The sequence below is a fragment of the Podarcis melisellensis genome, assembly GCF_964234715.1.
Source record: "Podarcis melisellensis genome assembly, chromosome: 18".
NCBI lineage: Eukaryota > Metazoa > Chordata > Lepidosauria > Squamata > Lacertidae > Podarcis > Podarcis melisellensis.
The window spans coordinates 6,076,152-6,102,199 of record NC_138536.1 but is presented as its reverse complement, the minus strand read 5'-3'; the positions used below and the strand labels follow the sequence as shown (position 1 = coordinate 6,102,199).

General features: G+C 47.9%; 2 protein-coding genes across 6 annotated transcripts in view; both read left to right on the top strand.

Annotated features, from left to right (window-relative positions):
• The window catches only part of ACSBG2 (acyl-CoA synthetase bubblegum family member 2), a 35,825-nt gene extending 19,218 nt beyond the window's left edge, over window positions 1-16,607 (top strand). For 2 of the 3 annotated variants that reach the window (XM_081895507.1, XM_081895509.1), the window contains exons 8-15: window positions 517-693; window positions 1,989-2,170; window positions 5,708-5,749; window positions 6,987-7,220; window positions 8,828-9,045; window positions 11,327-11,466; window positions 14,619-14,865; window positions 16,357-16,607. In XM_081895507.1, coding sequence (XP_081751633.1) covers window positions 517-693; window positions 1,989-2,170; window positions 5,708-5,749; window positions 6,987-7,220; window positions 8,828-9,045; window positions 11,327-11,466; window positions 14,619-14,865; window positions 16,357-16,433 — 1,317 coding nt within the window. In that variant the 3' untranslated portion in view covers window positions 16,434-16,607. The remainder of the gene's footprint in view (window positions 1-516; window positions 694-1,988; window positions 2,171-5,707; window positions 5,750-6,986; window positions 7,221-8,827; window positions 9,046-11,326; window positions 11,467-14,618; window positions 14,866-16,356) is intronic. The other variant, XM_081895508.1, reaches the window with a different exon arrangement.
• Window positions 16,608-22,130: 5,523 nt separating this feature from the next.
• RFX2 (regulatory factor X2) overlaps window positions 22,131-26,048 on the top strand; it is a 68,550-nt gene continuing 64,632 nt past the window's right edge. For all 3 annotated transcript variants that reach the window (XM_081895517.1, XM_081895516.1, XM_081895515.1), the window contains exon 1: window positions 22,131-22,254. The gene's annotated coding sequence lies outside the window, so the exon portion shown is untranslated. The remainder of the gene's footprint in view (window positions 22,255-26,048) is intronic.

Genomic DNA, 26,048 nt, shown 5'->3' with positions numbered 1-26,048 from the left:
TAGGACCAAAGCCGTTTAGGGCTTTAAAGGTCAGAACCAACTCTTTGAATTGTGCTCAGAAATGTACTGGGAGCCAATGTAGGTCTTTCAAGATGGTTTCGACGGCCACTCCCAGTCCCCAGTCTAGCTGCCGCATTCTGGATTAGTTGTAGTTTCCTGGTCACCTTCAAAGGCAGCCCCACATAGAGCGCATTGCAGTAGTCCAAGTGGGAGATAAACAGAGCATGGATCACTCTGGCCCGACAGTCTGCGGACAGGGAGGGTCTCATCCTGCATACCAGGTGGAGCTGCCCTGGACACAGATTTGACCTGCGCCTCCATGGACAGCTGTGAGTCCAAAATGACACCCAGGCTGCGCTCCTGGTCCTTCAGGTGCACAGGTACCCAACACAATATTTTGCTGGAAGGTGCCCGGACTGCCTGGGGAAACCCAGCCAGATGGGCGGGGTATGAATAATAAATAATAATAATAATGTGTGTGTGTTGCGTTGTCGCTGAAGTGTCGTGCCTTTGCAGATCACCTGGACGGCCCGGGCAGGAGGCAACTATGTCGGCTTGAGCAAAGCGACGGAGCGTCAGGAGGTCGTGGTCAGCTACCTGCCTCTCAGCCATGTGGCTGCGCAGATGATTGACATCTGGCTGCCGATCACGTTTGGAGTCCACATCTGCTTTGCGCAACCGGATGCTTTGAAGGTGATGTTCGGGAAAATTTAAAAACAAAACCAGAACCCAGAACCCACAGCCCCGCAAGAACATACAGAAGCACTTGGGTGTTTTTCCCATTCCCCATGTCATTTTTATTAAATCTCCAAAAAGATTCCCCAAAAATGAATCATCACACACTACTTCTTTTTTAAAAAAAACACACACAGTTTCTTCTTCTTTTAAAATAATTTTTTATTGCAAAACAATTTACATAAAACAACAGTACATCAGTAACAACTGCACACACACTAACAACAAATCTTCTAACTTCACACACACTTTTGACTTCCGAATCATCTTACTGTGCTTTTTACGCATTCTTAACCTATACACGAAGGGACGCGGGTGGCGCTGTGGGTAAAACCTCAGTGCCTAGGACCTGCCGATCGTATGGTCGGCGGTTCGAATCCCTGCGGCGGGGTGAGCTCCCGTCGTTCGGTCCCAGCTCCTGCCCACCTAGCAGTTCGAAAGCACTCTTAAGTGCATGTAGGGACCGCTTTATAGCGGGAAGGTAAACGGCGTTTCCGTGTGCTGCGCTGGTGCTGGCTCGCCAATTGCAGCTTCGTCACGCTGGCCACGTGACCTGGAAGTGTCTTCGGACGGTGCTGGCTCACGGCCTCTAGAGCGAGATGAGCACGCAACCCTAGAGTCAGACACGACTGGCCCGTACGGGCAGGGGTACCTTTACCTTTACCTATATTATGTCCCAGAATTCTCGTATCCTCACCCAGTCCCACAAAGTTTCCTCTTGTCTTCCCACCCTCCCTTTTCTGATGTTTCCCATTTGATCAGCTGTGTTTACAGCACATAAAAAGGTAAAGGGACCCCTCACCATTAGGTCCAGTCGTGGCCGACTCTGGGGTTGCAGCGCTCATCTCGCTTTATTGGCCGAGGGAGCCGGTGTACAGCTTTCGGGTCATGTGGCCAGCAGAACTAAGCCACTTCTGGCGAACCAGAGCAGCGCACGGAAACGCCGTTTACCTTCCTGCTGGAGCAGTACCTTTTTATCTGCTTGCACTGGCATGCTTTTGAACTGCTAGGTGATCAGGAGCTGGGACCGAGCAACGGGAGCTCACCCGGTGGTGGGGATTCGAACCGCCAACCTTCTGATCAGCAAGCCCTAGGCTCTGTGGTTTAACCCACAGCGCCACCCGCGTCCCATTTACAGCACATACATTTTTACTAATCTAAACTCCAGGTCTCCCCCTGGGGAATGAACCCGGGACCCCTTTTTCTCCCACCTGACCTTCGGCTCCCTCTCTTGAAATTTTATGTCCCGCCAGGGCACTTTGGTGGAGACCCTCAAGGAAGTGCGGCCTACGGCGTTCCTGGGGGTCCCTCGCGTCTGGGAGAAGATGCAGGAGAGGATGAAAGCCGCTGGGCTGAAGTTCTCCGCCTTGAAGAAGCGGATCGCCGCCTGGGCAAAAGTCGTCGGGTTGGAGACCAACCTGAGACGAATCAATGGGTAGGAAGAATGTGGTGGCATTGTATTGGTTCCCAAACCCCTGGGGGTAGAACAGCAGGGACATAATGTATAAAGGTAAAGGGACCCCTGACCATTAGGTCCAGTCGTGGCCGACTCTGGGGTTGCGGCGCTCATCTCGCTTTACTGTCCGAGGGAGCCGGCGTACAGCTTCCGGGTCATGTGGCCAGCAGGACTAAGCCGCTTCTGGCGAACCAGAGCAGCGCACGGAAACGCTGTTTACCTTCCCGCCAGAGTGGTACCTATTTATCTACTTGCACTTTGACGTGCTTTTGAACTGCTAGGTCGGCAGGAGCAGGGACCGAGCCACGGAGCTCACCCCGTCATTGCAGGGATTCGAACCGCCGACCTTCTGATCGGCAAGTCCTAGGCTCTGTGGTTTAACCCACAGCTCCACCCGCATCCCATGACCTAATGTGTAGCGTGCTATAAATTTCATATCTGTGATCCATAATTTCTCCCGAGCTGCCTTTTCAATATTATGACCTATAGCGTGGTGTAGTGGTTAAGAGCGGTAGACTCGTAATCTGGGGAACCGGGTTCGCTTCCCTGCTCCTCCACCTGCAGCTGCTGGGTGAGCTTGGGCCAGTCACACTTCTCTGAAGTCTCTCAGCCCCACTCACCCCACAGAGTGTTTGTTGTGGGGGGAGGAAGGGAAAGGAGATTGTTAGCCACTTTGAGACTCCTTAAGGTGAGTATCCAAACTACTACTACTACTACTACTCCACGTATCATTGAGGAATGAATGAATGAATCTTTATGTGCGTCAGCCATCGGTCATAGCAATAGAACAACAATACGATATACAAAGAATAGAAATAAAAAGTCAATTATATAAATTTTAGGGTTTTGAATCAATAGTCAAATAGTGGGTGTTATTCTGATTGCCCCAGCTAAAAACCTTGCCACCTTTGCTGTCGCCTTCTCACCTTGATCTGCCAAGAGAAAGGACACTGCGGCAGTGGTTGGGCGACCCGGAATGGACGATAAAAGAGGGGTGATAATCTCATTCCTCAAGTCTATACAAAGAGGGCAAGCCAGAAGGGCATGCGCAACCGATTCGGGACTGCCATCTCCACAGGGACGTAAGCGTTTTTCCTGTGGAATCTGTTAGAATCGTCCCTCAAGTCCAGCCGAGGGCAAGACATTCAATCTTGCAAGAGTAAAATCCCGTCTATATTTTAGAATTGCTAGGTTATGCAGATAGGGTGGTCTGAGCGGCCGCTCCCAGTCACCAGTCTTCCCTGCGAGAAGCGAGGTTACAGGGAACCAGGCAGGGGGCCTTCTCGGTGGTGGCACCCACCCTGTGGAACTCCCTCCCTTCAGATGTCAAAGAAATAAACAACTATCTGATGTTTAGAAGACATCTGAAGGCAGCCCTGTTTAGGGAAGTTTTTAATGACTGATGTTTTAATGTATTTTTAATCTTTTGTTGGAAGCCACCAGCCAGATGGGCGGGGTATAAATAAATTATTATAATTATCATTACCATTATTACCATTATTATTATTATAGTATGGCAGCTACTGTTGTGTTCGCAAAGTAAAGGAAGGATTGAACTCTGATTAATAAGAATACACACAGAGGCTTGAACCAGCAAGACTCTGGGAAGGGTGCGTATAATAATCTCTCTGTGTCCCTCCACCCCTCGGCCCAGGTCGTTTTATTCACAAAAGAACTTTTTACAGAGTGTTCGTAAGAACCAATCAGATTTCTTCTGAGCATTTCCACAAACCCCGCGTGGGGAGAAAGTTAGATCAAAAGAAATTCTTTTAACTACAAAGACTACTCCTCTGAGCATGTATACGTAATCTGAGAGTAAATAAAAGAGGACTAGAGAAACTCCAGAGATCACAAACAGGAGTAAACCAGAGAGCATGGAAGGATGGCAAGGAGATAGGCATCTTTTATCACCTTCCTGTGAAACTATTTCCAGGCCCTAAGATTAATATACATCAAAGAAACTTCCCATAGTCTTTAAGTGACCCAGGACGCCTGCCTGTCTGTCGAAGTGTGCACGTGACTCGTGAAGAAGGGGGGAATGGGCAGTAGAGGCCAAAGGGCATGAATGTAGAATCTTATGGGATTTAATCAGACATTATCGTCAATATATCAAACCCAGTCAACGCAATGCTTTCATCGTGGACACGACGGCTTGATGTATATTTTATAATTCCTCCTGGTAATCCCATCTGATCACTAGATCTCTGAATACTCCTACAAGCTACCATTATTTAGTTATTTTCAGTGGGAGTAGACTTAATTTATTACTTATATACTACTTAATCATCAAAATCCCTAAGCGGCTTACATAAAATATACATAGAAATGGTAATATATGGTAAATGCAAAGCAGAAACGGGTCTCATGGATGCAAGCTTTGTCGTTAGTGATAATTGTTTGCCCTACAGAATTTAGTCCAGCAAGATAGGATTAATCAAACTCTGGGGTAATGAGTTTTCTTATAACGAGATCAACATTACAGTGGTGCCCCGCAAGACGAACGCCTCGCAAGACGAAAAACCCGCTAGACGAAAGGGTTTTCCGTTTTGGAGGCGCTTCGCAAAACGAATTTCCCTATGGGGTTGCTTCACAAGACGAAAAAATCTTGCGTCCCCCGGCGGGTTTTTTTTGCTTTTTTCGCTCTTTTCCTAAGCCGCTAAGCCGCTTATCATCTGTTCCGCTGATAAGCCGCTTAACAGCTGATCGCTGGAAGCCGCTTGACAGCTCTAGCACTAATCCGCTAAGCTGTCAATGGGCTTGCTTCGCAAGACGAAAAAACCGCTAGACGAAGAGAATCGCGGAACGGATTAATTTCGTCTTGCGAGGCACCACTGTAGTTCATAAGTATAATGAAAGAGGGGGTGGGAAATAAAATATGTAAATGTTTTGCTTGACATCACTGACAACCCATGGCCCAGGAATCCACTGCATATTTTAAAAGATCCTTGGCTTCTGAGAATATTTCATGGCACTCGTTATCGACCTATAAACCTTTAAATATTGTGGGTCTTACATATCTCAGAGACAGATAGGTAGCCGTGTTGGTCTGCCATAGTCAAAACAAAAAAATTCCTTCCAGTAGCACCTTAAAGACCAACTAAGTTAGTTCTTGGCATGAGCTTTCGTGTGCATGCATTTCGTGTGTGTATCTGAAGAAGTGTGCATGCACACGAAAGCTCATGCCAAGAACTAACTTAGTTGGTCTTTAAGGTGCTACTGGAAGGAATTTTTTTGTTATATCTCAGAGACTTTTGTCTCATCCTCACTGATCAAATTTAAGTTCCACTGTACCACCCTAGCAGCAACAGATGGAACATCAATGGTGCTTTAAAGCACAGTTTTGGTGGCTTGTCTCTAAATCTTATGATAGCAATTTCTAGGTTCAACTATGGGCTACCATTATTATTATGGTATGGCAGTGTTCCGCTTGGATCCTGCAAAGCTCAAGAGCTTCACAAACTTGTGAAACTCCTGTTAAGATGAGGGGGCCTTTTCTTCTTTCTTCCCCCCATTCAGACTTAAAATTGGAGGCTCACAACGTTCGAGGGAAGAAGACAGGTATAACTTTTTAAAGAAGTTTGTACGGTTGAACATGCGCTGTTGAGAAGCACACCCACACACACCAGTTGTTGTTGTGCCTCCTTATCGACAGGAGATTGAAGCCCTGCTGTAAAAGGCTGTAACTGTTTTTAATATAGAGTGATAGAACAGAGTTGGAAAGGGGACCCTGAAAATCATCTAGTCCAGCCCCCTGCAATGCTGGACTGTGCAGTTGTCGATCGAACCTGCAACGATCAAATTATTCTGATTATTTCACAACTTGCTGGTTGCTGCCCTGGTCTAGTCTGGGAGGCAGGGCACAAGAGGCAAACTCAACAATTGAAATAAATACTGATTTTAAAGAAGAAAATGTTTGCAGGATATTTGGTTTGGTCCCCCCCCCCCAGCGATCATTTTAGCGATTTCCTCCCTGACAGCCAAATCCCAGCTAAGTCTGGGAATTCCTGAACATTTGGCAACCCTTACTTAAAAACTCAGTGTCAAAATGTTAGGGTCCAAATCTTATTTGAAGTGAGAGCAGCAGGGGGGAGGGAAATCTTCGTTTTTCCTGTGAGATTAGGTGAAGGTATAGAGTAACTCTAATATGCAGCAGAAATTGCAATTTTGAGGGAACCATGGAAGCAGGGAGGGGGAGTCGTAGGTGGAATGATGGATTGATAAATCTGAAATGTTGTTCAAAAAACCCCATAAAAAATAAATGAAACAGTAATAATATATTGGGAGCGGTTGATCTCCCTTCATAGAATTGTAGCATTGGTAAAAGGTAAAGGGACCCCTGACCGTTAAGTCCAGTCGCGGATGACTCTGGGGTTGCGGAGCTCATCTCACTTTACAGGCCAAGGGAGCCGGCGTTTGTCCACAGACAGTTTTTCCGGGTCCTGTGGCCGGCATGACAAATCACTTCTGGCAAACCAGAGCAGTGCACGGAAATGCCGTTTACCTTCCCGCCGGAGTGGTACCTATTTATCTACTTGCACTTTGACGTGCTTTCAAACTGCTAGGTTGGCAGGAGCAGGGACCAAGCAACGGGAGCTCACCCCGTCATTGCGGGGATTCGAACCGCCAACCTTCTGATTGGCAAGCCCTAGGCTCTGTGGGGCTCGAATCCAGACCCTGAGATCAAAAGTCTCAACCGGCGCGACACAACCACGCAAGCAGAACGAATTGTTGATACTCACTGGGAGAGTTCTAGCCATGGACTGAACGTAGGTTCTTTTCTGTATAATTTCCGTAGGTCCGACGAGCTCCCTCTGAATTTCCGCCTGGCCAGGAGCTTTGTCTTCAAGAAAGTGCGCAAACAGTTGGGCTTGGACCGCTGCACCAAATGCTACACAGGAGCCGCTCCCATCACAAAAGACACCCTGGAATATTTCCTGAGCCTTGACATTTGTATATATGAGCTATACGGCATGAGCGAGAGCTCAGGACCTCACACGGCTTCGTTCCCGAGTTCGTACAAACTGGGAAGGTAGGGGCGTAATTTGTATTTATTTTGGGAGAGGGAGCGATCCTGCAACTTTTGTTGGAATCAATAGTCGAATAGTGGGTGTTATTCTGATTGCCCCAGCTAAAAACCTTGCCACCTTTGCTGTCACCTGCTCATCTTGATCTGCCAAGAGAAAGGACACTGCGGCAGTGGTTGGGCGACCCGGAATGGACGATAAAAGAGGGGTGATAATCTCATTCCTTAAGTCTTTATAAAGAGGGCAAGCCAGAAGGGCATGCGCCACCGATTCGGGACTGCCATCTCCACAGGGACAGAAGCGTTTTCCGTGTGGAATCTGTTGGAATCGTCCCTCAAGTCCAGCCGAGGGCAAGACATTCAATCTTGCAAGAGTAAAATCCCGTCTATGTTTTAGAATTGCTAGGTTACGCAAATAGGGTGGTCTCAGCGGCCGCTCCCAGTCACCAGTCTTCCCTGCAAGAAGTGAGGTTACAGGGAACCAGGCAGGGGGCCTTCTCGGTGGTGGTGCCCGCCCTGTGTAACCGTCTTGTGTTCTGTGAATTTAAAAACGACAAGCCCTCTCCCCGATTGCTTTTAAATCGTGTCTGTTCTCTGCCCCGTACCAAAACCGTTATGCAGAATTTGGAGAAGCCCGTAATCCGACTGACTCCTCTGTTTGGATCTGTGTGCAAACCCAGAATAATCGAACTAAGTCTTGTTTGCTTCAAAATGAGGACCGCCAAAACAATATCTTCCCCCACCACTGCTTATGAAAGCATGCGTACTCAACTTTTTGGCCTTGGATTGACAGACGGACACACACCCCTGACCATTTTGGGCAGCGTCTCAAAAACTTTAAAGGCAACAAAATGAACTTGCAAACTAGAAGAAACAGGAGTTTGAGAAAACCAACCAAGACATAAATTAGGAGGCTTAGTGTAAGCCGCACCCCTAAATAAGCCTTGCACCTTTGAAATTTTTAGAAATGTAATTTGGAAATGTATGTAATATTGAGCAGCAAATAATAAGGTGCTTAGTGAAACATCAAGGCAGCGGAGCAGGAAGTCAACTTTTAAATTTGTATTAGATGTGACTCGATTTGATGTTACAGTGGTGCCCCGCAAGACGAATGCCTCGCAAGACGGAAAACCCGCTAGACGAAAGGGTTTTCCGTTTTGGAGGTGCTTCGTAAAACGAATTTCCTATGGGCTTGCTTTGCAAGACGAAAATGTCTTGCGAGTTCCTGTGGGTTTTTTCCCTTCCCCCCCTTTTTCCTAAGCCGCTAAGCCGCTTATCAACTGATCCGCTAAGCTGCTTAACAGCTGATCTGCTAAGCCGCTTAACAGCTGATCCGCTAAGCCGCTTATCAGCTGATCCGCTAAGCCGCTAATGGGCTTGCTTCGCAAGACGAAAAAACCGCAAGACGAAGAGACTCGTGGAACGGATTCTTTTCGTCTTGCGAGGCACCACTGTACTTCGTTTTGTAAAGATGGAAGGGGATAGAAATCGATTGGGGGAGAGGGGGAAGCCCCATCATATCAGACAGAGATTGCGAGCTGTTTTCCTTTCGGGAAAGGGGCAAGTCAGTTGGTCTCGACTGCTCACAAGCCGCTTTTCCTGCATTTCCCCAGTTCCGGCAAAGAGATCACGGGCTGCAGAACAATGCTCTTCAAGCCGGACAGCGAAGGCGTCGGCGAAATTTGCTTCGCTGGGCGCCATGTCTTTATGGGTTACCTGAACATGGAAGACAAGACCAAAGAGGCCATTGATGATGAGGGCTGGCTGCATTCGGGGGACCTTGGCAAGCACGACGCAGACGGGTTCCTCTACATCACGGGAAGAATCAAAGGTAAACAAGGCCCCTTTCTCACAGTCCTCGGAAGAACCAGAACCCCCTTTTTTTTTTTAAATGCATTTTATTTATTTGTTAACATTCTTATATAACATCGGTAAACGTTGTCATACAGTGGTGCCCCGCAAGACGAATGCCTCACAAGATGGAAAACCCGCTAGACGAAAGGGTTTTCTGTTTTGGAGGTGCTTCGCAAAACGAATTTCCTATGGGCTTGCTTCGCAAGACGAAAATGTCTTGCGAGTTCCTGCGGGGTTTTTCCCCTTCCCCCCCTTTTTCCCAAGCCACTAAGCCGCTTATCAGCTGATCTGCTAAGCCGCTTATCAGCTGATCCGCTAAGCCGCTTAACAGCTGATCCGCTAAACCGCTTAACAGCTGATCCGCTAAGCCGCTTAACAGCTGATCCGTTAAGCCCCTAATAGCGCTAATCCGCTAAGCCGCTAATGAGCTTGCTTCGCAAGACGAAAAAACTGCAAGACGAAGAGACTCGCGGAACGGATTCTTTTCGTCTTGCGAGGCACCACTGTATTACATTTCAGGACTTACTATAATATAATTTCCAACATGTATACAAAAAAGTGCCGTATTTTTCGCTCTATAAGACGCACCCAACCATAAGATACAACTAGTTTTAGAGGAGGACTACAAGAAAAAATATATTCTCTCCCTCTCTGCTCAGCGCCCCTCCAGCGAAGCGGGAAGAGAAATAGAAGGGGCTCCATTTCTCCTCCCGCTTCTCTGAAGGGGCGAGCACAGAGAGGGAAAGCTGTGCAGTGCTTCTCCAGCAAAGCGAAGCCTAGAGAGCAAGAGGGATTGGTGCGCACCGACCCCTCTCGCTCTCCAGGCTTCAGGCGGCTATCCGCAAGCCTTCAGAGTGCAGCGGGAACTCCTGCTGCACTTTGAAGGCTTGCGGAAAGCTGCCTGAATTCCCGCTGTGCTCCGGGGGCTTCAGGCGGCTTCAGCGAAAGCTACGCGAAGCCTCCGGAGCACAGCGGGAGCGCTCTGACCCCTTTTGCTCTCCTGGCTTCAGGAATTGGACACCGTATTCCAGGAGTGGTCTGACCAAGGGAGAACAGAGTGGTACAGTGGTGCCTCAGGTTACATACGCTTCAGGTTACAGACTCCGCTAACCCAGAAATAGTATCTTGGGTTAAGAACTTTGCTTCAGGATGAGAACAGAAATTGCGCGGCGGCAGCAGGAGGCCCCATTAGCTAAAGTGGTGCTTCAGGTGAAGAACAGTTTCAGGTTAAGAACAGACCTCTGGAACGAATTACAGTGGTACCTCGGGTTAAGTACTTAATTCCTAGCAATTAGTAATAATAATACATTTATATTGTTATGATTAAATATTTCATTTTAGGTTTTCTTTTTTTTCCTTTTTTTTTTTTTCGACGTAAATTTTTATTAAGCGTTTCAAAATAGAGAAAGTTATCGTTGGAAGTAAGCAGATACAATTATGCTTCTCTCAGTCAGTAAACAAACACACACACAGAACTACTATAACAAATAAACGAAATTAATTGAAAACAACCTAAATCCCACCCACAAACTAAAGACCTTTTGGTTCTAAGTACAGTGGTACCTTGGACGCGGGTGGCACTGTGGGTTAAACCACAGAGCCTAAGACTTGTCGATCAGAAGGTCGGCGGTTCGAATCCCCGCAACGGGGTGAGCTCCCGTTGCTCAGTCCCTGCTCCTGCCCACCTAAGCAGTTCAAAAGCACGTCAAAGTGCAAGTAGATAAATAGGTACCACTCCGGCGGGAAGGTAAACACGGTTCCGTGCGCTACTCTGGTTCGCCAGAAGCGGCTTAGTCCTGCTGGCCACATGACCCAGCAGCTGTACACCGGCTCCCTCGGCCAATAAAGCGAGATGAGCGCCGCAACCCCAGAGTCAGTCATGACTGGACCTAATGGTCAGGGATCCCTTTACCTTTACCTTTTTACAGTGGTACCTCGGGTTAAGTACTTAATTCCTTCTGGAGGTCCATTCTTAACCTGAAACTGTTCTTAACCTGAAGCACCACTTTAGCTAATGGGGCCTCCTGCTGCCGCTGGAGCACGATTTCTGTTCTCATCCTGAAGCAAAGTTCTTAACCTGAGGTATTTCTGGGTTAGCGGTAACCTGAAGCGTCTGTAACCTGAAACGTATGTAACCTGAGGTACCACTGTAAGTACTTAACCCGAGATACCACTGTACTATGAAATGTAGCTCAGGGCAGAGAATGTTGAAGAGTGTGTGTCTTCCTGATGGCTTATGCCGTGTCGTCTCCTTCCAGAGCTAATCATCACAGCTGGTGGCGAAAACATTCCTCCAGTCCCTATTGAGGACGCCATCAAAGAGGCCGTCCCCATCCTTAGCAACGTCATGTTGATAGGGGACAAGGCCAAATTCCTTGCGATGCTCATGACTCTGAAGGTAAGTCCTGCTATTTCCTGTCTCCTTCCCCAATCTTTTTTTTAAAAAAAATATTTTTTATTGATTTTAACATATAAATTATAAAATGTACCACAAAACTTATCACTTATACAATCTTTTTAGACTTCCACCAGCACCTCTGATGATCCACCGTTTTAACCACTCCTTATGTATTTCTTAACTTTATACAGTGGTGCCTCGTAAGACGAAAGTAATTCGTTCCGCGAGTCTCTTCGTCTTGCGGTTTTTTCGTCTGCGAAGCACGGCCATTAGCGGCTTAGCGGCTATTAGCGGATTAGCGGCTATTAGCGCCTTAGAAAAAGGGGGGAGGGAAAAAACTCGCAAGAACTCGCAAGACGTTTTCGTCTTGCGAAGCAAGCCCATAGGGAAATTCGTCTTGCGAAGCGCCTCAAAAACGGAAAACTCTTTCGTCTAGCGAGTTTTCCGTCTTGCGAGGCATTCGTCTTGCGGGGCACCACCGTATTGCCTTTACATCTATTAACAAATCATCCTCCCCCTTCTCCATTTTTGCAATTCTTCCAATAATACTCCTCACAAAACGTCTTGCAAACCTACAAACGTCATCTGATCTTCACAAATACTTTTCAGATAGTCCGTAAATTTGCTCCAGTCTTCCGTGAATTTCTGGTACCGCCGGTTTCGAATCCTTCCTGTTAGTTTATCTAGTTCTGCATAGTCCATTAACTTCATCCTCCATTCTTCAATCGTCGGTGTCTCCTTCCCCAATCTTGGCGTGTGTTTCCGTGTAGGGCAGTGATGGGGAGCAGGGCAGCCACAAAGTTTGTTATAAGAAAAAACTGCTCCCCTTCCGCAGCAGTGGCCAATTTTTTTTTCAAAGAGGGCCAGATCTGATAAAGTGAAGGGCCGGGAGGGCCGACCAAAGTTGACTTTTTTTTAGGATTGAAGTTGTTGAGGTGTTTTTTTTTAGGATTTTACCCCAGGAAACAAAATTTGAAGGTGACCCGGAAACTGAAATTAATCCAGAATGCGGCAGCTAGACTGGTGACTGGGAGCAGCCGCCGAGACCACATAACACCGGTCCTGAGAGATCTGCATTGGCTCCCAGTACGTTTCCGAGCACAATTCAAAGTGTTGGTGCTGACCTTGAAAGCCCTAAATGGCCTCGGTCCTGTATACCTGAAGGAGCATCTCCACCCCCATCGTTCAGCCACTGAGATCCAGCACCGAGGGCCTTCTGGCAGTTGCCTCATTGTGAGGTTACAGGGAACCAGACAGAGGGCCTTCTCGGTGGTGGCGCCCACCCTGTGGAACACCCTCCCTTCAGATGTGAAGGAAATAAGCAGCTATCCTATCTTTAAAATACATCTGAAGGCAGCCCTGTTCAGGGAAGTTTTTAATATTTAACACTGTACTGTTTAATACTTGATTGGGAGCCGCCTAGAGTGGCTGGGGAAACTCAGCCACATGGGCAGGGTATAAATAAATTATTATTATTATTATTATTATTATTATTATTATTAGGGCCAGATTAAACTGACGGGTGGGCCAGATTAGGCCCCCGAAACTGACTTTGGACATGTCTGCCCTACGGGGTATTCCGGAGCCCGTATAGAGTCCTTAAGTGGGTTCTCTATCAGTAGGAGAAAGTAACAGAGGCCAACCAGAAAATATTGAGAAGCAAAGAAGCTAGTAAGCCTGATCTTTATTAAAGTTTTGCAACAGGGTCCCCACTCACCACACACAGGGGGAGCAGAGAACCCAGAACAATGGTGCACAAGGCCTTATATAGACTCTTGAAATTGTTCACCCAGGACCACCCCCAAAAAAACCCACACATCATACATACATCACAGAAGGGGGGCGGTCTACAGCAGAAATCCGGCCTGCCAGGATACCTGATAATGGTCACTGATGGCATTACCTGGGCAGCCTGGCCATTTTTTTTTTTTTTTAGCTCCTGAGTCCAGGTCACAGGCTCACCCTATCCATACACAAATACGCCTTTAAGACAGGATTTGCAAGCAAAAAGGCAGTGGGAAGACATTCCCCATTTGCCTCCCTTTCTGCAAAGGAATATTTGACGCCACTGGAAGAGTTGAAATGGCTTCAAGGTGGCTCTCCTGTACTATTTCAGACACGTGGTTCATATATTTAGATATGTGTGTGCATTTATGAATATTCCATATTTGAGACCTTAAAATTCTTATAGCAAGCTGTTCATGAACTTGACTCTTTATTCAGCACAGCGCAGACACAGAGAGCACAGCAACTCTTTCCTGTAGATCTTGCCTCCCCCCTCCCCAAGGCAGTTGTGTCAGGAGTTCAGCCTACACTCGAGTAGGACCCTGGCAGAGACACATGCCCGACTGGTTGATCGTTCAGGAGCTTCGAAAGCTTTCTTCATCACAGCGACCGATGCCAACCGACACCGGCACACTTAGGGATCCGCAGAGTTTGCGTAACAGACCTCAGCAACTCAGCTAATCTACTTTATTTACATATAAACACACATGGAGCACTGCAACATGGCTCCCTCTCTCTCTAGCATCACCACAAAGAGAAAAAGAAAGGACAAGAGTCCCACTTCACGGAACACAGGAACACAAACATCCTGTCTCCGTCACTTCCCACTCTGTGGAGTCAAAACATACACCGTCATGTGATATACAAGAATCCCATGACTGCAATCGTAGAGCAGGAATCCTAACAAGTTGCAGGGACTGTGTCTTCCCACAACTGGCTGTGCTTCTCCCGGGTCCTTCCCAAGCGATCTGAGATTCTGCCAGCGTGTCTGTCTGCACTACACCCTCTTCACACCTCTTCTGGTTCTGGGAGACTAGCAGGGAAGGGAGCAGGAGGGGGCGACCGCCTGGCTCCTTTGCCAGCCTGGCTTTCATCTCTTGTCTCCTGGCTCCCCTTTCCTCCAGCCTGATTTCTGCACTGCTCTCTGCCACAGACTCCCTTCTCCCAAAGCCCTGTCACTCTTTCCTCCTCATTCTTCTCCATTGTCTTCTCCCTCTGAGATGGGGCGAATGTAGCCTAACTTCTTCAGTCCAGTAATTCAGTAGAGCTTGGGTGGGAAAGATGTGTGGAAGGATCTTGGTCCACGTTGCGGCCTCCTGTGTTGGCTGACGCACTTGCGCCGCTCCTTATGAATTCTCCCGTTCCAGTGCATGGTGAACCTAGAAACCGGAGAGCCGGAAGACGCACTGACGCCTCAAGCCATCGAGTTCTGCCATAAACTGGGCAGCAAGGCCACCAAAGTGTCCGACATTGTGAACAGCAAAGACCCGGCGGTGTACAGCGCCATTCAGAAAGGGGTCACGTCCGTCAACGAACGAGCCACTTCGAACGCTCAGAAAATCCAAAAGTGGATGCTTCTAGACAAGGATTTTTCCATCACAGGCGGAGAACTGGGTGAGTGGGTGAAGCTGGTATCCTTTTCCTTCGGTAGTCGCATTTTTATTGAACTTTAAAATCTTACCATACGTATTCCAGATTCCAAATTTGTTATATGTTTCTCTTTAAACTTAAGAACAGCACTCCAGGCTGTTCTTACTTCCCATCCCAGATGCAGGTGGCCCTGTGGTCTAAACCACTGAGCTTCTTGGGCTTGCCAATCAGAAGGTCGGCGGTTCGAATCCCCGCAACGGAGTGAGCTCCTGCCAACCTAGCACAGGAGTAGGCAAACTAAGGCCTGGGGGCCGGATCCGGTCCAATAGCCTTCTAAATCCAGCCTGCAGACGGTCCGGGAATCTGCGTGTTTTTACATGAGTAGAATGTGTCCTTTGATTTAAAATGCACCTCTGGGTTATTTGTGGGGCCTGCCTGATGTTTTTACATGAGTAGAAAGTGTGCTTTTATTGAAAATGCATCTTTGGGTTATTTGTGGGCCATAGGAATTCGTTCATCCCCCCCCCAAAAAAATAGTCCAGCCTCCCACAAGGTCTGAGGGACAGTGGACAGGCCCCCTGCTGAACAAGTTTGCTGACCCCTGAGCAGTTCAAAAGCACACCAGTGCAAGTAGATAAGTAGGTACTGCTGTGGCAGGAAGGTAAACGGCGTTTCCATGCATTCTGGTTTCCGTCACGGTGTCCCGTGCGCCGGAAGCGGTTTAGTCCTGCTGGACACATGACCCGGAAAGCTGTCTGCGGACAAACGCCGGTTCCCTCAGCCTGCAAGCGAAATGAGCGCCGCAACCCCAAAGTCACCTTTGACTGGACTTAACTGTCCAGGGGTCCTTTAACTTTATTACTTTTTACCTCCCATCCCATTTACATCCTGCCTTCTTATAAACATTTCCCTAAGAAATATCCCTCTTATTTCATATGTTATCACTATTTCAAATCCTGCTCACGATTTCATCTGATTATGGTATTTTTTCAGATATTCCATTCTTTCATGAGTAGGGACCCCTGACCATTAGGTCCAGTCGTGACCGACTCTGGGGTTGCGATGCTCATCTCTCTTTACTGGCCAAGGGAGCCGGCGTACAGCTTCCGGGTCATGTGGCCAGCAGGACTAAGCCACTTCTGGCGAACCAGAGCAGCGCACAAAAATGCCGTTTACCTTCCCACTGGAGTGGTACCTATTGATCTACTTGCACTTTGACGTGCTTTCGAACTGCTAGGTTGGCAGGAGCAGGGACCGAGCAACAGGAGCTCACCCCGTCATTGCGGGGATTCGAACCACCGACCTTCTGATCGGCAAGTCCTAGGCTCTGTGGTTTAGCCCACAGTGCCATCCGTGTCCCTTTGCAACCTTCGCCTTCTCAGCAACAATTTTGAACCACCTGAGCTCTCCAGGAAGCTCCTTGGAGACGGTGCCAGGAATCGAACCTGGACTTTCTTCGGAGAAGCCTTGTGTTTTCTCCAGCCTAGATCCCAAAGCTCTTTCTCTTGTTTCCAGGCCCCACGATGAAACTAAAGAGGCCCGTGGTCGCCAAGATGTACAAACAGCAAATAGACCAGCTTTACGCGGACTAAACGAGCACCTAACGATCACCGGAGGAATGCATACCCGCCGGCCTGCCTCTATCAGAAGTCCAGTCTTCACTGCACGGACCGTCTTCATATGGAAAGAGAAGCACCACCGTCTCTCGCTCCTCTTTCCTCTACCCTTATTGAGAAACGAGCTTTCAATAAAGGCAGCTCCCCAAATTCAGCTTGGTTTCTCTCCTCGCCAGTTGCTCCCTGTCCCACCTGCCCCTTCCAAAGGCAAGTATTTCGGCTGCAAAACACCAGCAGCCTTCGCTGCTCTTTTGTCTCTTCCCATCCCACTTCCTGGGCTTGGTTTTGGAACCCCATTTTGGCACAGGGCTGCAGCCTGCTCTTGTGGCTTTGCACCCGGGCAATGTCCCTCGCCTTTTCTGCCACCTCTGTGTCTTTCACAACCCACCCTCACCCTTTCTTGAAACTGAATGTACAGAGAGTGTGGTTTTTGTCCCCTAACTGTGCCTTGCAGTGTGAGGAAAACCCTGCGGTTTAGACGTGCAAATAATGGCAGCATCGCCTGTCCCCACGGTCTAAACAGAATTCTATTCTAGCAAGCGGCTGGCGGGAGTTGCAGTGAAACCATCTCCCCACTGAACCGACTTCCTTTCTTCGTTGGTGAAACGCGGCACAACTTTATAGTTGTGTGAGCTTTCCCCCACCCTCTCCCACAAAGACCCACGACCCACCGAGAAACAACCACAGATGTCTTTCACGTGTGGATAAAAGGAAATCCGGTGCACTCACTAAAATCCTTATTATTATTATTATTTAATTTATACTTTGGAGTCTGTTCACTTGGTGAGGCTCGGCTGTAGCATCCGTTCGCGTGGAGCCTTTTTCGCCGAAACACAGGCAGCAGCGACTCTTAGGAATGTTTCCCCTGTCCTCCTGGCAACCAGATTTTAGCGGTTCCTCCTGCGCCATCGAGGGAAAGTTCGAAGGTGGTGGGACGTTGGAAAATCCTTGTCTGTGAACATGCTTTTTGCCCTCTGGGGGAAATGAGCACATGGGACTCCCTGGCATGCAAGAACTGACTCTAAAACTCTTATCTGAAAGTTGTGCCCATTCAATCATGCCACAAGCGTTGCCAGGTTGAGGGAACATCCGTGTAGATTTCTTGGGCTGGTTCCTGTTATTTTATACTTTTCCTCCCCTCTCCTTTTTGCCTGCACTTTGCTACCTTGACCCTACCCACAGCAAAATAATTCAGGGAGATATTTGCTCCTCAATGCCTCTTGTTTATGCTGAAGCTGTTAAACCTTGTCATGGAGAGACACAATATGTTCTGGTGTGCTGCAGAGTTGAGAAATAGCCTGTGGGGGTATTGTTGTAGGGTGTTTGGGTTTTGTGTAGAGAGAGAGTTGTGCCCGTGCAGAGATAGAGGGAGGTGTTTGGGGAGAAAGCGAGGAGCTGTTGACGTCCAAAGAAAATACTTCCGGAATGTAAATGGCACTGGGTATTTGGTGTTGTGGTTAAATCATGTTTGCAATTGAATGTATTGGGGTTAAAATATCGGGGCAGGAGAGAGTCCTTTTGTACCCCTTCAAAAAAAAGACAATGTTTGCTATGAGCCAAGGTTTATGTACACCTCTCCTGCCCTGTTGGAATGAGTGTTTAATAAAATTTCCGAATATCTCAAGTCTTGGCCTTTGGTTTTTCCCTTTCGTTCTTCTCCTAAATAATACTGCTCCTTAGTGTGTGTTCTCCGGTTTTAAAGGATACTGCTTCTTAGTGGGCAAACACCTTGGACTTAAGTTGTCAGGGCCTTTTTTAAAAAAAAATGAAACGTTTGCTGCATTGTGAGTGTGGAGAGTTTTAATTGGCTATTTAAATAGCTTTACTTCCCTTAAGCCGACCAGAGAACTTCTATGTTACAGGGCAGAACATAAATGACTTTGGCCCAGCTTGGTGTGACAAGTTAAGTTTAGGTCCGCCATCTTGATTCAAAATGGCATCCAAACGAGGACAAAGACCACTGCCTCCATATTAGGAACCGTTGTGGCAACTTGGGCAACAATATCTTAAGAAGCATCCAAAAACGACACAATTGCGACCCATCGTGTCAAACTGGGCAACCACACCTTCAGAATGCTCCAAATCACCACAATTTGGACCTAAAATGGGTGCAGTGATGTCAAAATGTGCGGGGATATCTTTAGAGGCCTACATGTTGGCACAGTTGGGGCCTGTCATGCCAAGAACTGGTGAAATTCGCAGCAAGCACATGTTTGGGTCCGCCATCTTGATTCAAAATGGCGGCCACTGGATCAACGTCAACACAAATTTCACGAGGAACCCTCCTGCTGAGTTCGGAATTGGCGCAATTTGGACCCGTTGTGTCAAAAATCAGACGTAAGTCGCATCCAAGTCATGTTTCGGATTAGCACCTTGGTTTGAAACGACAGCTGCCACTCCATCCAAACATCGAGAACTGCTGTTCTCTCGCCAGGTTTGGTGGTGGCATTTCAAGCGCGCTGCTTTCCAAAAACGCATAGTAAATCGCTCAAGTCCTTTCTGTTGTTGTTTTGGTGCTCGTCTATAATGAATGGAGAAAAATACTATGGGTGCCAATGCAAAATGGCTGCCATTTGCGGAAGAAAAAGAGGAGACTTTACTTTGTACCAGTGAGTAAAGGGTAAAGGGACCCCTGACCGCTAGGTCCAGTTGTGACCGACTCTGTGGTTGTGGTGCTCATCTTGCTTTTTTGGCCGAGGGAGCCGGCGTACAGCTTCCGGTCATGTGGCCAGCAGGACTAAGCCGCTTCTGGCGAACCAGAGCAGCGCACGGAAACACCGTTTCCCTTCCCGCCGGAGCGGTACCTATTTATCTACTTGCACTGGTGTGCTTTCGAACTGCTACGTGGGCAGGAGCAGGGACCGAGCAACGGGAGCTCGCCCCGTCATTGCGGGGTGTACCAGTGAGTACAGACACAGAAAAATCCCAATTTATATCCGCCGAACACACACTGGCAGACCTTCACACACAAAGCAACTCCCTCGCTTTCAACCGGGGTGCAGGGACGCCGTCCTGCAGTCTTGATTCACAAAGACCAGGGGTCAGCAAACATTTTCAGCAGGGGGCTGGTCCACTCTCCCTCAGACCTTCTGGGGGGGGGGGCTGGACTATATTTTTTTTGGGGGGGGATGAACGAATTCCTATGCCCCACAAATAGCCCAGAGATGCATTTTAAATAAAAGCACACATTCTACTCATGTAAAAACATGCTGATTCCCAGACCGTTTGTGGGCTGCATTTAGACGGTGATTGGCCCAGATCTGGCCCCCAGGGTCTTATAATAATAATATAATAATAATTTATTATTTATACCCCGCCCATCTGGCTGGGCCTCCCCAGCCACTCTGGGCGGCTTCCAAAAAAAATAAATATCTTAGTTTGCCTACCTATGGCAGAACGCATGGGATGATTTAATGCAATTATTTCCAGGGCCACAGATAAAGGTGAATGCTCTGATCTGCAAAGCTTAAGCTATAATAAATGCATTGATCTTTTTTTAAAGAGGACTTAAGGATCTTGGTTTTGCTGCAGCTGACAATGTCTGCCCTGTAAGCTACATGCCGGCTCAGCGAGTTGCGCTCTTGACTAATCCATCCTTCCTTCCTTCCTGTTCATGCGCAAGCCTCCAGCTTTGTGGCCTTGATGCGCTGAGCAACGCGAAGCACCTTGGCCCACATTGATTCCCACAATGCCTTGGGACTCTGTACAGGAAATTAAATACGTTGCTTGGAGCCCCTCTTGCAAATGTCCTGCAAAACGCCAGGTTTCCCCCCTTTATCCTTGCATTCTTCCCCCTCTCTTATGGCTTTCAGGGGTAGAGTGCCTCTGAATGTGGAGGCTCTCTCTATAGCTGTTGTAGCCAATGACCTTTGTCTCGTTTATCTCATTTATTGTGGGTTGTCCGGCACAAAGTGGGGCTACCTTTTTCAGTATTCTGGAAATAACACAAAAAGCGTGGAAGATAGGGGAAAGTGGGAGAGGAAATAAAATAAAATAAAATAAAAAGCATGGAAGGTAGGGAGGGTTGGAGAGGCCATAAGATACGATAAAATTGCTTTATAGAGGTGTAAATAATTATAAGTATGAGAAGAGGTAAAATGTTTTCTATTTTCCCCTTGGTTACATGTACTTTCTTTATTTCTTTGTATATTTTTTCTGTTTTGTACTTATTAAAATTTAATTAAAAATATTTTTTAAAAAGATAAGATAAAATAAATGTATAAATAAGAAGGTAGGGGGAGGGTGGGAGAGGAACTAAAATAAAAATGTTGTTTAGTCGTGTCCGACTCTTCGTGACCCCCTGGACCAGAGCATGCCAGGCCCTCCTGTCTTCCACTGCCTCCCACAGTTTGGGCAAACTCATGCTGGTAGCTTCGAGAACACTGTCCCACCATCTCATCCTCCGTCGTCCCCTTCTCCTTGTGCCCCCAATCTTTCCCAACATCAGGGTCTTTTCCAGGGAGTCTTCTCTTCTCATGGCCAAAGTCTTGGAGCCTCAGCTTCAGGATCTGTCCTTCCAGTGAGCACTCAGGGCTGATTTCCTTCAGAATGGATATGATCTTCTTGCAGTCCATGGGACTCTCAAGAGTCTCCTCCAGCACCAGAATTCAAAAGCATCCACAACATCTTTGTTGTTCTTGTTTAGTCATTTAATTGTGTCCAACTCTTCATGGACCAGAGCACGCCAGGCACTCCTTCATGGATCACCCCTTCATGGATCCCTGCCTTGCCGTGGTGAAGGGGCTTGAATAACTCAGAGAAGCTATGAGCTATACCGTGCAGGGCCACCCAAGATGGACAGGTCATAGTGGAGAGTTTTGACCAAACGTGATCCACCTGGAGCAGGAACCGGCAAGCCACGCCAGTATCCCTGCCAAGAAAACTCCATTGACAAAGGCAACAGGCATATAAAAATAAAATAAAATGAATAAATAGCATGGAAGGTAGGAGAGGGCGGGAGAGGAGATAAAACAAAATGCATAAATAGCATGGAAGTGGTAGAGGACATAAAATAAAATAAAATAGCATGGAAGGTAGGGGAGAGTGGGAGAGGCAATAAAATAAGTAGCGTGGAAGGTAGGGGAGGGTGGAAAATAAAATAAAATAATAAAATTAAAAAATAAATGAAATTAAATAAAATAAAAAATAAATAAAATTGAATTAAATTAAAAAATAAATAAAATTACATAAAATTAAAAAATGAATAAAATTAAAAAATAAATAAAAATGAATAAAATTAAAAAATTAAAAAATAAATAAAAATGAATAAAATTAAAAAGTGAATAAAATTAAAAAAGCAGGGGAGGAAATAAAATAAAGCAAAAAAGCCTGGAAGGGACGGGGAGGGTAAGGTGGAGAAAAGGAAACGAAAGAAATAGCGTGGAAGCGGCTGGCAGGGTCTTAAGGCGCTCTGCACGCGCTCAGGAACCCGACGCCCCTCCTCCCTCCTCCTCCTCCTCCTCCTCCCCGAGCAGCGCCGCTCCCATTGGCCGCCGCGGCTGTCCAATCAGCGGCAGGGTTGGCCTCCACAGAGAGAGAGGGAGGGAGGGAGGGGGAGGAGGATAGCTCCGCCCGCCGCGTCCTCGAGGGGGCGGGGCGCGGTCGGCGTGGGCGTGGCCGGGGCGCCGACGTCACGCGGGAGGCTAGCAACAGTTGCCTCGAAACCCCGCGCGAGGAGGCGCCATAGTGACTGTAGCCCTGGAGACGGTTACTTGCCAACGGGAGCCGCCGCCGCCGCCGCCTCACGCAGCCCCGCGCAGCCCTGAGGGGAGCCTGGAGGCGCCGGGGAGCCACCCAGGTAAGCCTGCCGGGGGGCTAAGCCTCCTTTCCCCCCTCGCTCCGGTTCTACTCCGGAGTCACTCCGGATTAACGGGGGGTGGGGGGTGGGGAGGGAATGCTCTCCCCCGCTCCCCGGACGGGAAGGGAAGGAGGAGCCGGAGTGACGCTGACGGAGTTTCGAGAGGAGGCGAGCGCCGGAGGGCGCCTCTTCGGAGGACCGGGGGGAATCCGGAGTGACTCCGGATCGGGGGGCGGGCGAGGGGTGGGTTAGCTTGGGGGGGGGTTGGGGGGTGTCCGTGCGCGCGCGCGCTTGAGAGAGAGAGAGAGAGAGGGAAAGTGCGGGGGACCCCGGGGGCGGGGGTGGCCTTTGCAGCGAATCCGGAGTGACGTCGAGTTTGGAGGGCAGGGAACTTCGGGGAAAGTTTCTTATTCTTATCGTTCCTGCTGGGGGAAAGGGGAAACTGGAGTGAGCCTGGTTTCGGATGAGGGCGGGCGGAGTGGCGCTCTGTTCTGTTGTAATAAGGGTTTTTAATTCGGAGTGGCTCCGGATTCGGGGGGGATGAGTTAGGGGTGAAGCTGCTAACGAGGAGCCCGGTTGCCCCAGGCGACTCTGGACTCAAAGAAAAGGGCAGGAAGGTGCGGTTTATCGGTGCAGAACAGGAGCTCCATTTCTCCACCTGAGGCTCAGAATTGCCTGCACTGGCTGGCAGCGTCCTGGACTCGAACCTGGAACCGTGCGCTCGGCCGCCGAACTGCAAGAGGAAAGAGAGCGATTCAGATTCGGAGGCGCTCCAGAGCCACCCGCTTCTGCAGCAACGACTCCGATTTGGTTTGACTCCGGATTGGTTTCTGTGTGTGTGTGGAATCTTAGGCAATTCCAGATGAGTGCAGTAAGAAGTTGGCTGTACTTGTTTTTTATTTTATTTATTTTTTGGAGGGCAAATGCGTCAGAGACGTGAAACCCCAGGAAACTGCAATAAATAAATGGTGGCCCCACAAAATCCAGATTAAGTCAGGGTCTGCCCTGTCATCCTTCGGCTCCCGACCTGCCTGAGTCGTGAGCTATGGGGAGGCCACTCCTTGCAAGGCTAGACATGCGTTCCCCACACACACCCCACACCTGCCAGTAATTGCTTTTCCTTCGCAACAACAGTTCAGCAACCAGCATTGCACAAAAAAAATGCTCTCCGTGGATGTCGGCTACTGCGATTTCTCTTTGATCTCGTCTTCTGTTCTGTCCCGTTCTTTACAGCAGCCTCTGTACCGTTAACCATCTCTATTTTTAAAATCTTTGCCACCCCTGCTTTTCAGGTCTAAGGTTTCCCAAAGTGGTTTGCAAAATGTTGAGAAGAGCTTCAAAGCCAGCAACTTTGGGAAAGAAAAACTAAAGGAAGAGTTGTGTTCCTTTAACTTTTACTTTCAGTCTTTTCCAATCCTCCGATACACTTTCCACCCGTTTATTTATAAACAGCCTAAAAATTGCTCTGTCGTTTACAAAAGCAACAGCCACGACAACCCAGACACTTTTGCAGGTCTGGAATCGTAATGCCCTCATGTCTGTGTGCCTTGTTTAGTTAATTCCAGCTGGAGCGATCCAGAAGAACAGCTTTATTTCCACAAAATTGTTTGTGGCTTGGCTCACTTGTCTCGAGTTACCTCCTCTTGCTTGCGGCAATCGGGAGTCGTGGCTGAACTGGAGGCGTATAGGATTGGGAGCAGAGGTTGTGTTCCGTTTACTGATTTATAGTTCCTTGTTGCATATTAAAGCTTTATTAAATATATATTAAAGATCAGACTGAATCAGTCCCCCCCACAAACTGGTTCTCTTGCTTATATGTTTAAGTTCCTTTGCAGATCTGATTCTTGCTTCTCAAAACATTGTGACAGTTTTAATGCAAGGCGAGATAAGAGAAATTCTAGTTAGCGTCATGGAGTTTAAACCTTTGCAGTAACAGGGTAAGGACCAGGTCGTTTCCATGGCAATCGACTTACACAGATATAAGCATCGCACAAAATGTCCAATTATCGTTCTCCTTCATCAGGGACGAATGGGGAAGAGGGAAGAAAAAAAAACCTTTCAAATTCCAAGGCGCCATCGCCAGATTTCCAAGCTTCAGGCCTGAATGAATGCTTCAAATTCCTGGGTGGCTGCTTCAAATTATTAGAATTTATCTCCCCATCCCTGCTTTTAAGGGATATAAAGCAACTTGCAGGGTCTACTTAACTGAGACATTTGCAGCCTGCTATACCCTGGATTACAAATTGCGTTAGTAGCTATCGTCGGCATCCCGGCGCTGCTTGCCAGAAAATGCCATTTTCTTCTAAAAGAAACACGTAGAAACACGATGAATTATTCAGCGAGCATAAAACTACTTCCTTGGTGCGGATTTTGGAGGCCAAACCTGCGTGTGTGAAATACCGTATTTTTTCTCTATAAGACTCACTTTTCCCCTCCTAAAAAGTAAGGGGAAATGTGTGTGCGTCTTATGGAGTGAATGCAGGCTGCGCAGCTATCCCAGAAGCCAGAACAGCAAGAGGGATTGCTGCTTTCACTGTGCAGCGATCCCTCTTGCTGTTCTGGCTTCTGAGATTCAGAATATTATTTTTTTTCTTGTTTTCCTCCTCCAAAAACCAGGTGCGTCTTGTGGTCTGGTGCGCCTTATAGAGCGAAAAATACGGCAAATTAAACCACTTTCTTTTGCTGCCGTTTGCAGGGCGGGAGAGGGAAAGCGGGGGAGGAATTTGCAAAACTTTAATAGCCCTGCCCTCCTTTCAGAACTCATTGATTAAACATTTCGGTCTTCAGGCTCCTCCGTCGTCAAATCTACTCCAGACCCAACGGCATTTTAAAAGCGGCAAGATATGCAGCGGGGTGGGCTGCCTTTATCTTCCTATTCAGCGAAGGGTTTCTCTCTGATGGCTGCCAAGATATATTTAAAACGTCCACTCCCCTCTCAAGTCTCAAATGCCAGCGCAGTTAAAGTCTGGCTAACATTCCTTCTGGAGTTGATTTCAGTCTGGTTGGCCTGCCAGGGCTTGCTGCTCGGAGAGCAGAACCTCTCCTGACTTGAGATTGTATTTCGGATACGCAAAACCGTGTCTTCCTTTCCGTCCTTGTGCTGCGACACTTTGAGCCTGCCCTCTAATTGTTCTGCCGTCACCTCGACTTGGATTGGACCTTAGCCCAAATTCACATCAGCAAAGCAGCTGGCTTTTTCAAGTTTGGGCTGCCCTGGGTCGATAGGCATGAAGTCAGATATACTGTTGTCACTCGCCCTTATGTGAAAGGGCTGGCGAGAAATCAAATAAATACAGAGCTTTGGTTTCTACGTTAAATCAGAATCCTCGATGAGATTTCTGTTCCCTTCATAAATGCAAACCTGGCTTAAATAATCTGAGCTGCTGTTGCTCAGATCTAAGGTACTGCAAGCAGAACATTGACAAGTTATCTGAGCTGTCGCAGAGCTCAGATCTAAGGTCTTTCGTAGAGAATGATGCTAAGTAATCTGAACTTCCCAGTTCATAAATCTCATTGGCAGGACTTAACGTCTTCCAGTCTGCCTGATCCAGAGAGTTTGATAGCATTTTGGCCCTCACCTGCAAACAGCCCAGGCAAAAGTTGGTCACTGAGAGTGAAGCCGAATCTCCATGCCATTTTCATGAGCTGGGTACATCTTTATGAAGTGATGCCATACTGCATGACTTGAGGGGTCAATCTTCCAGTACAGTGGTGCCTCAGGTTACATACGCTTCAGGTTACAGACTCTGCTAACCCAGAAATAGTGCTTCAGGTTAAGAACTTTGCTTCAGGAT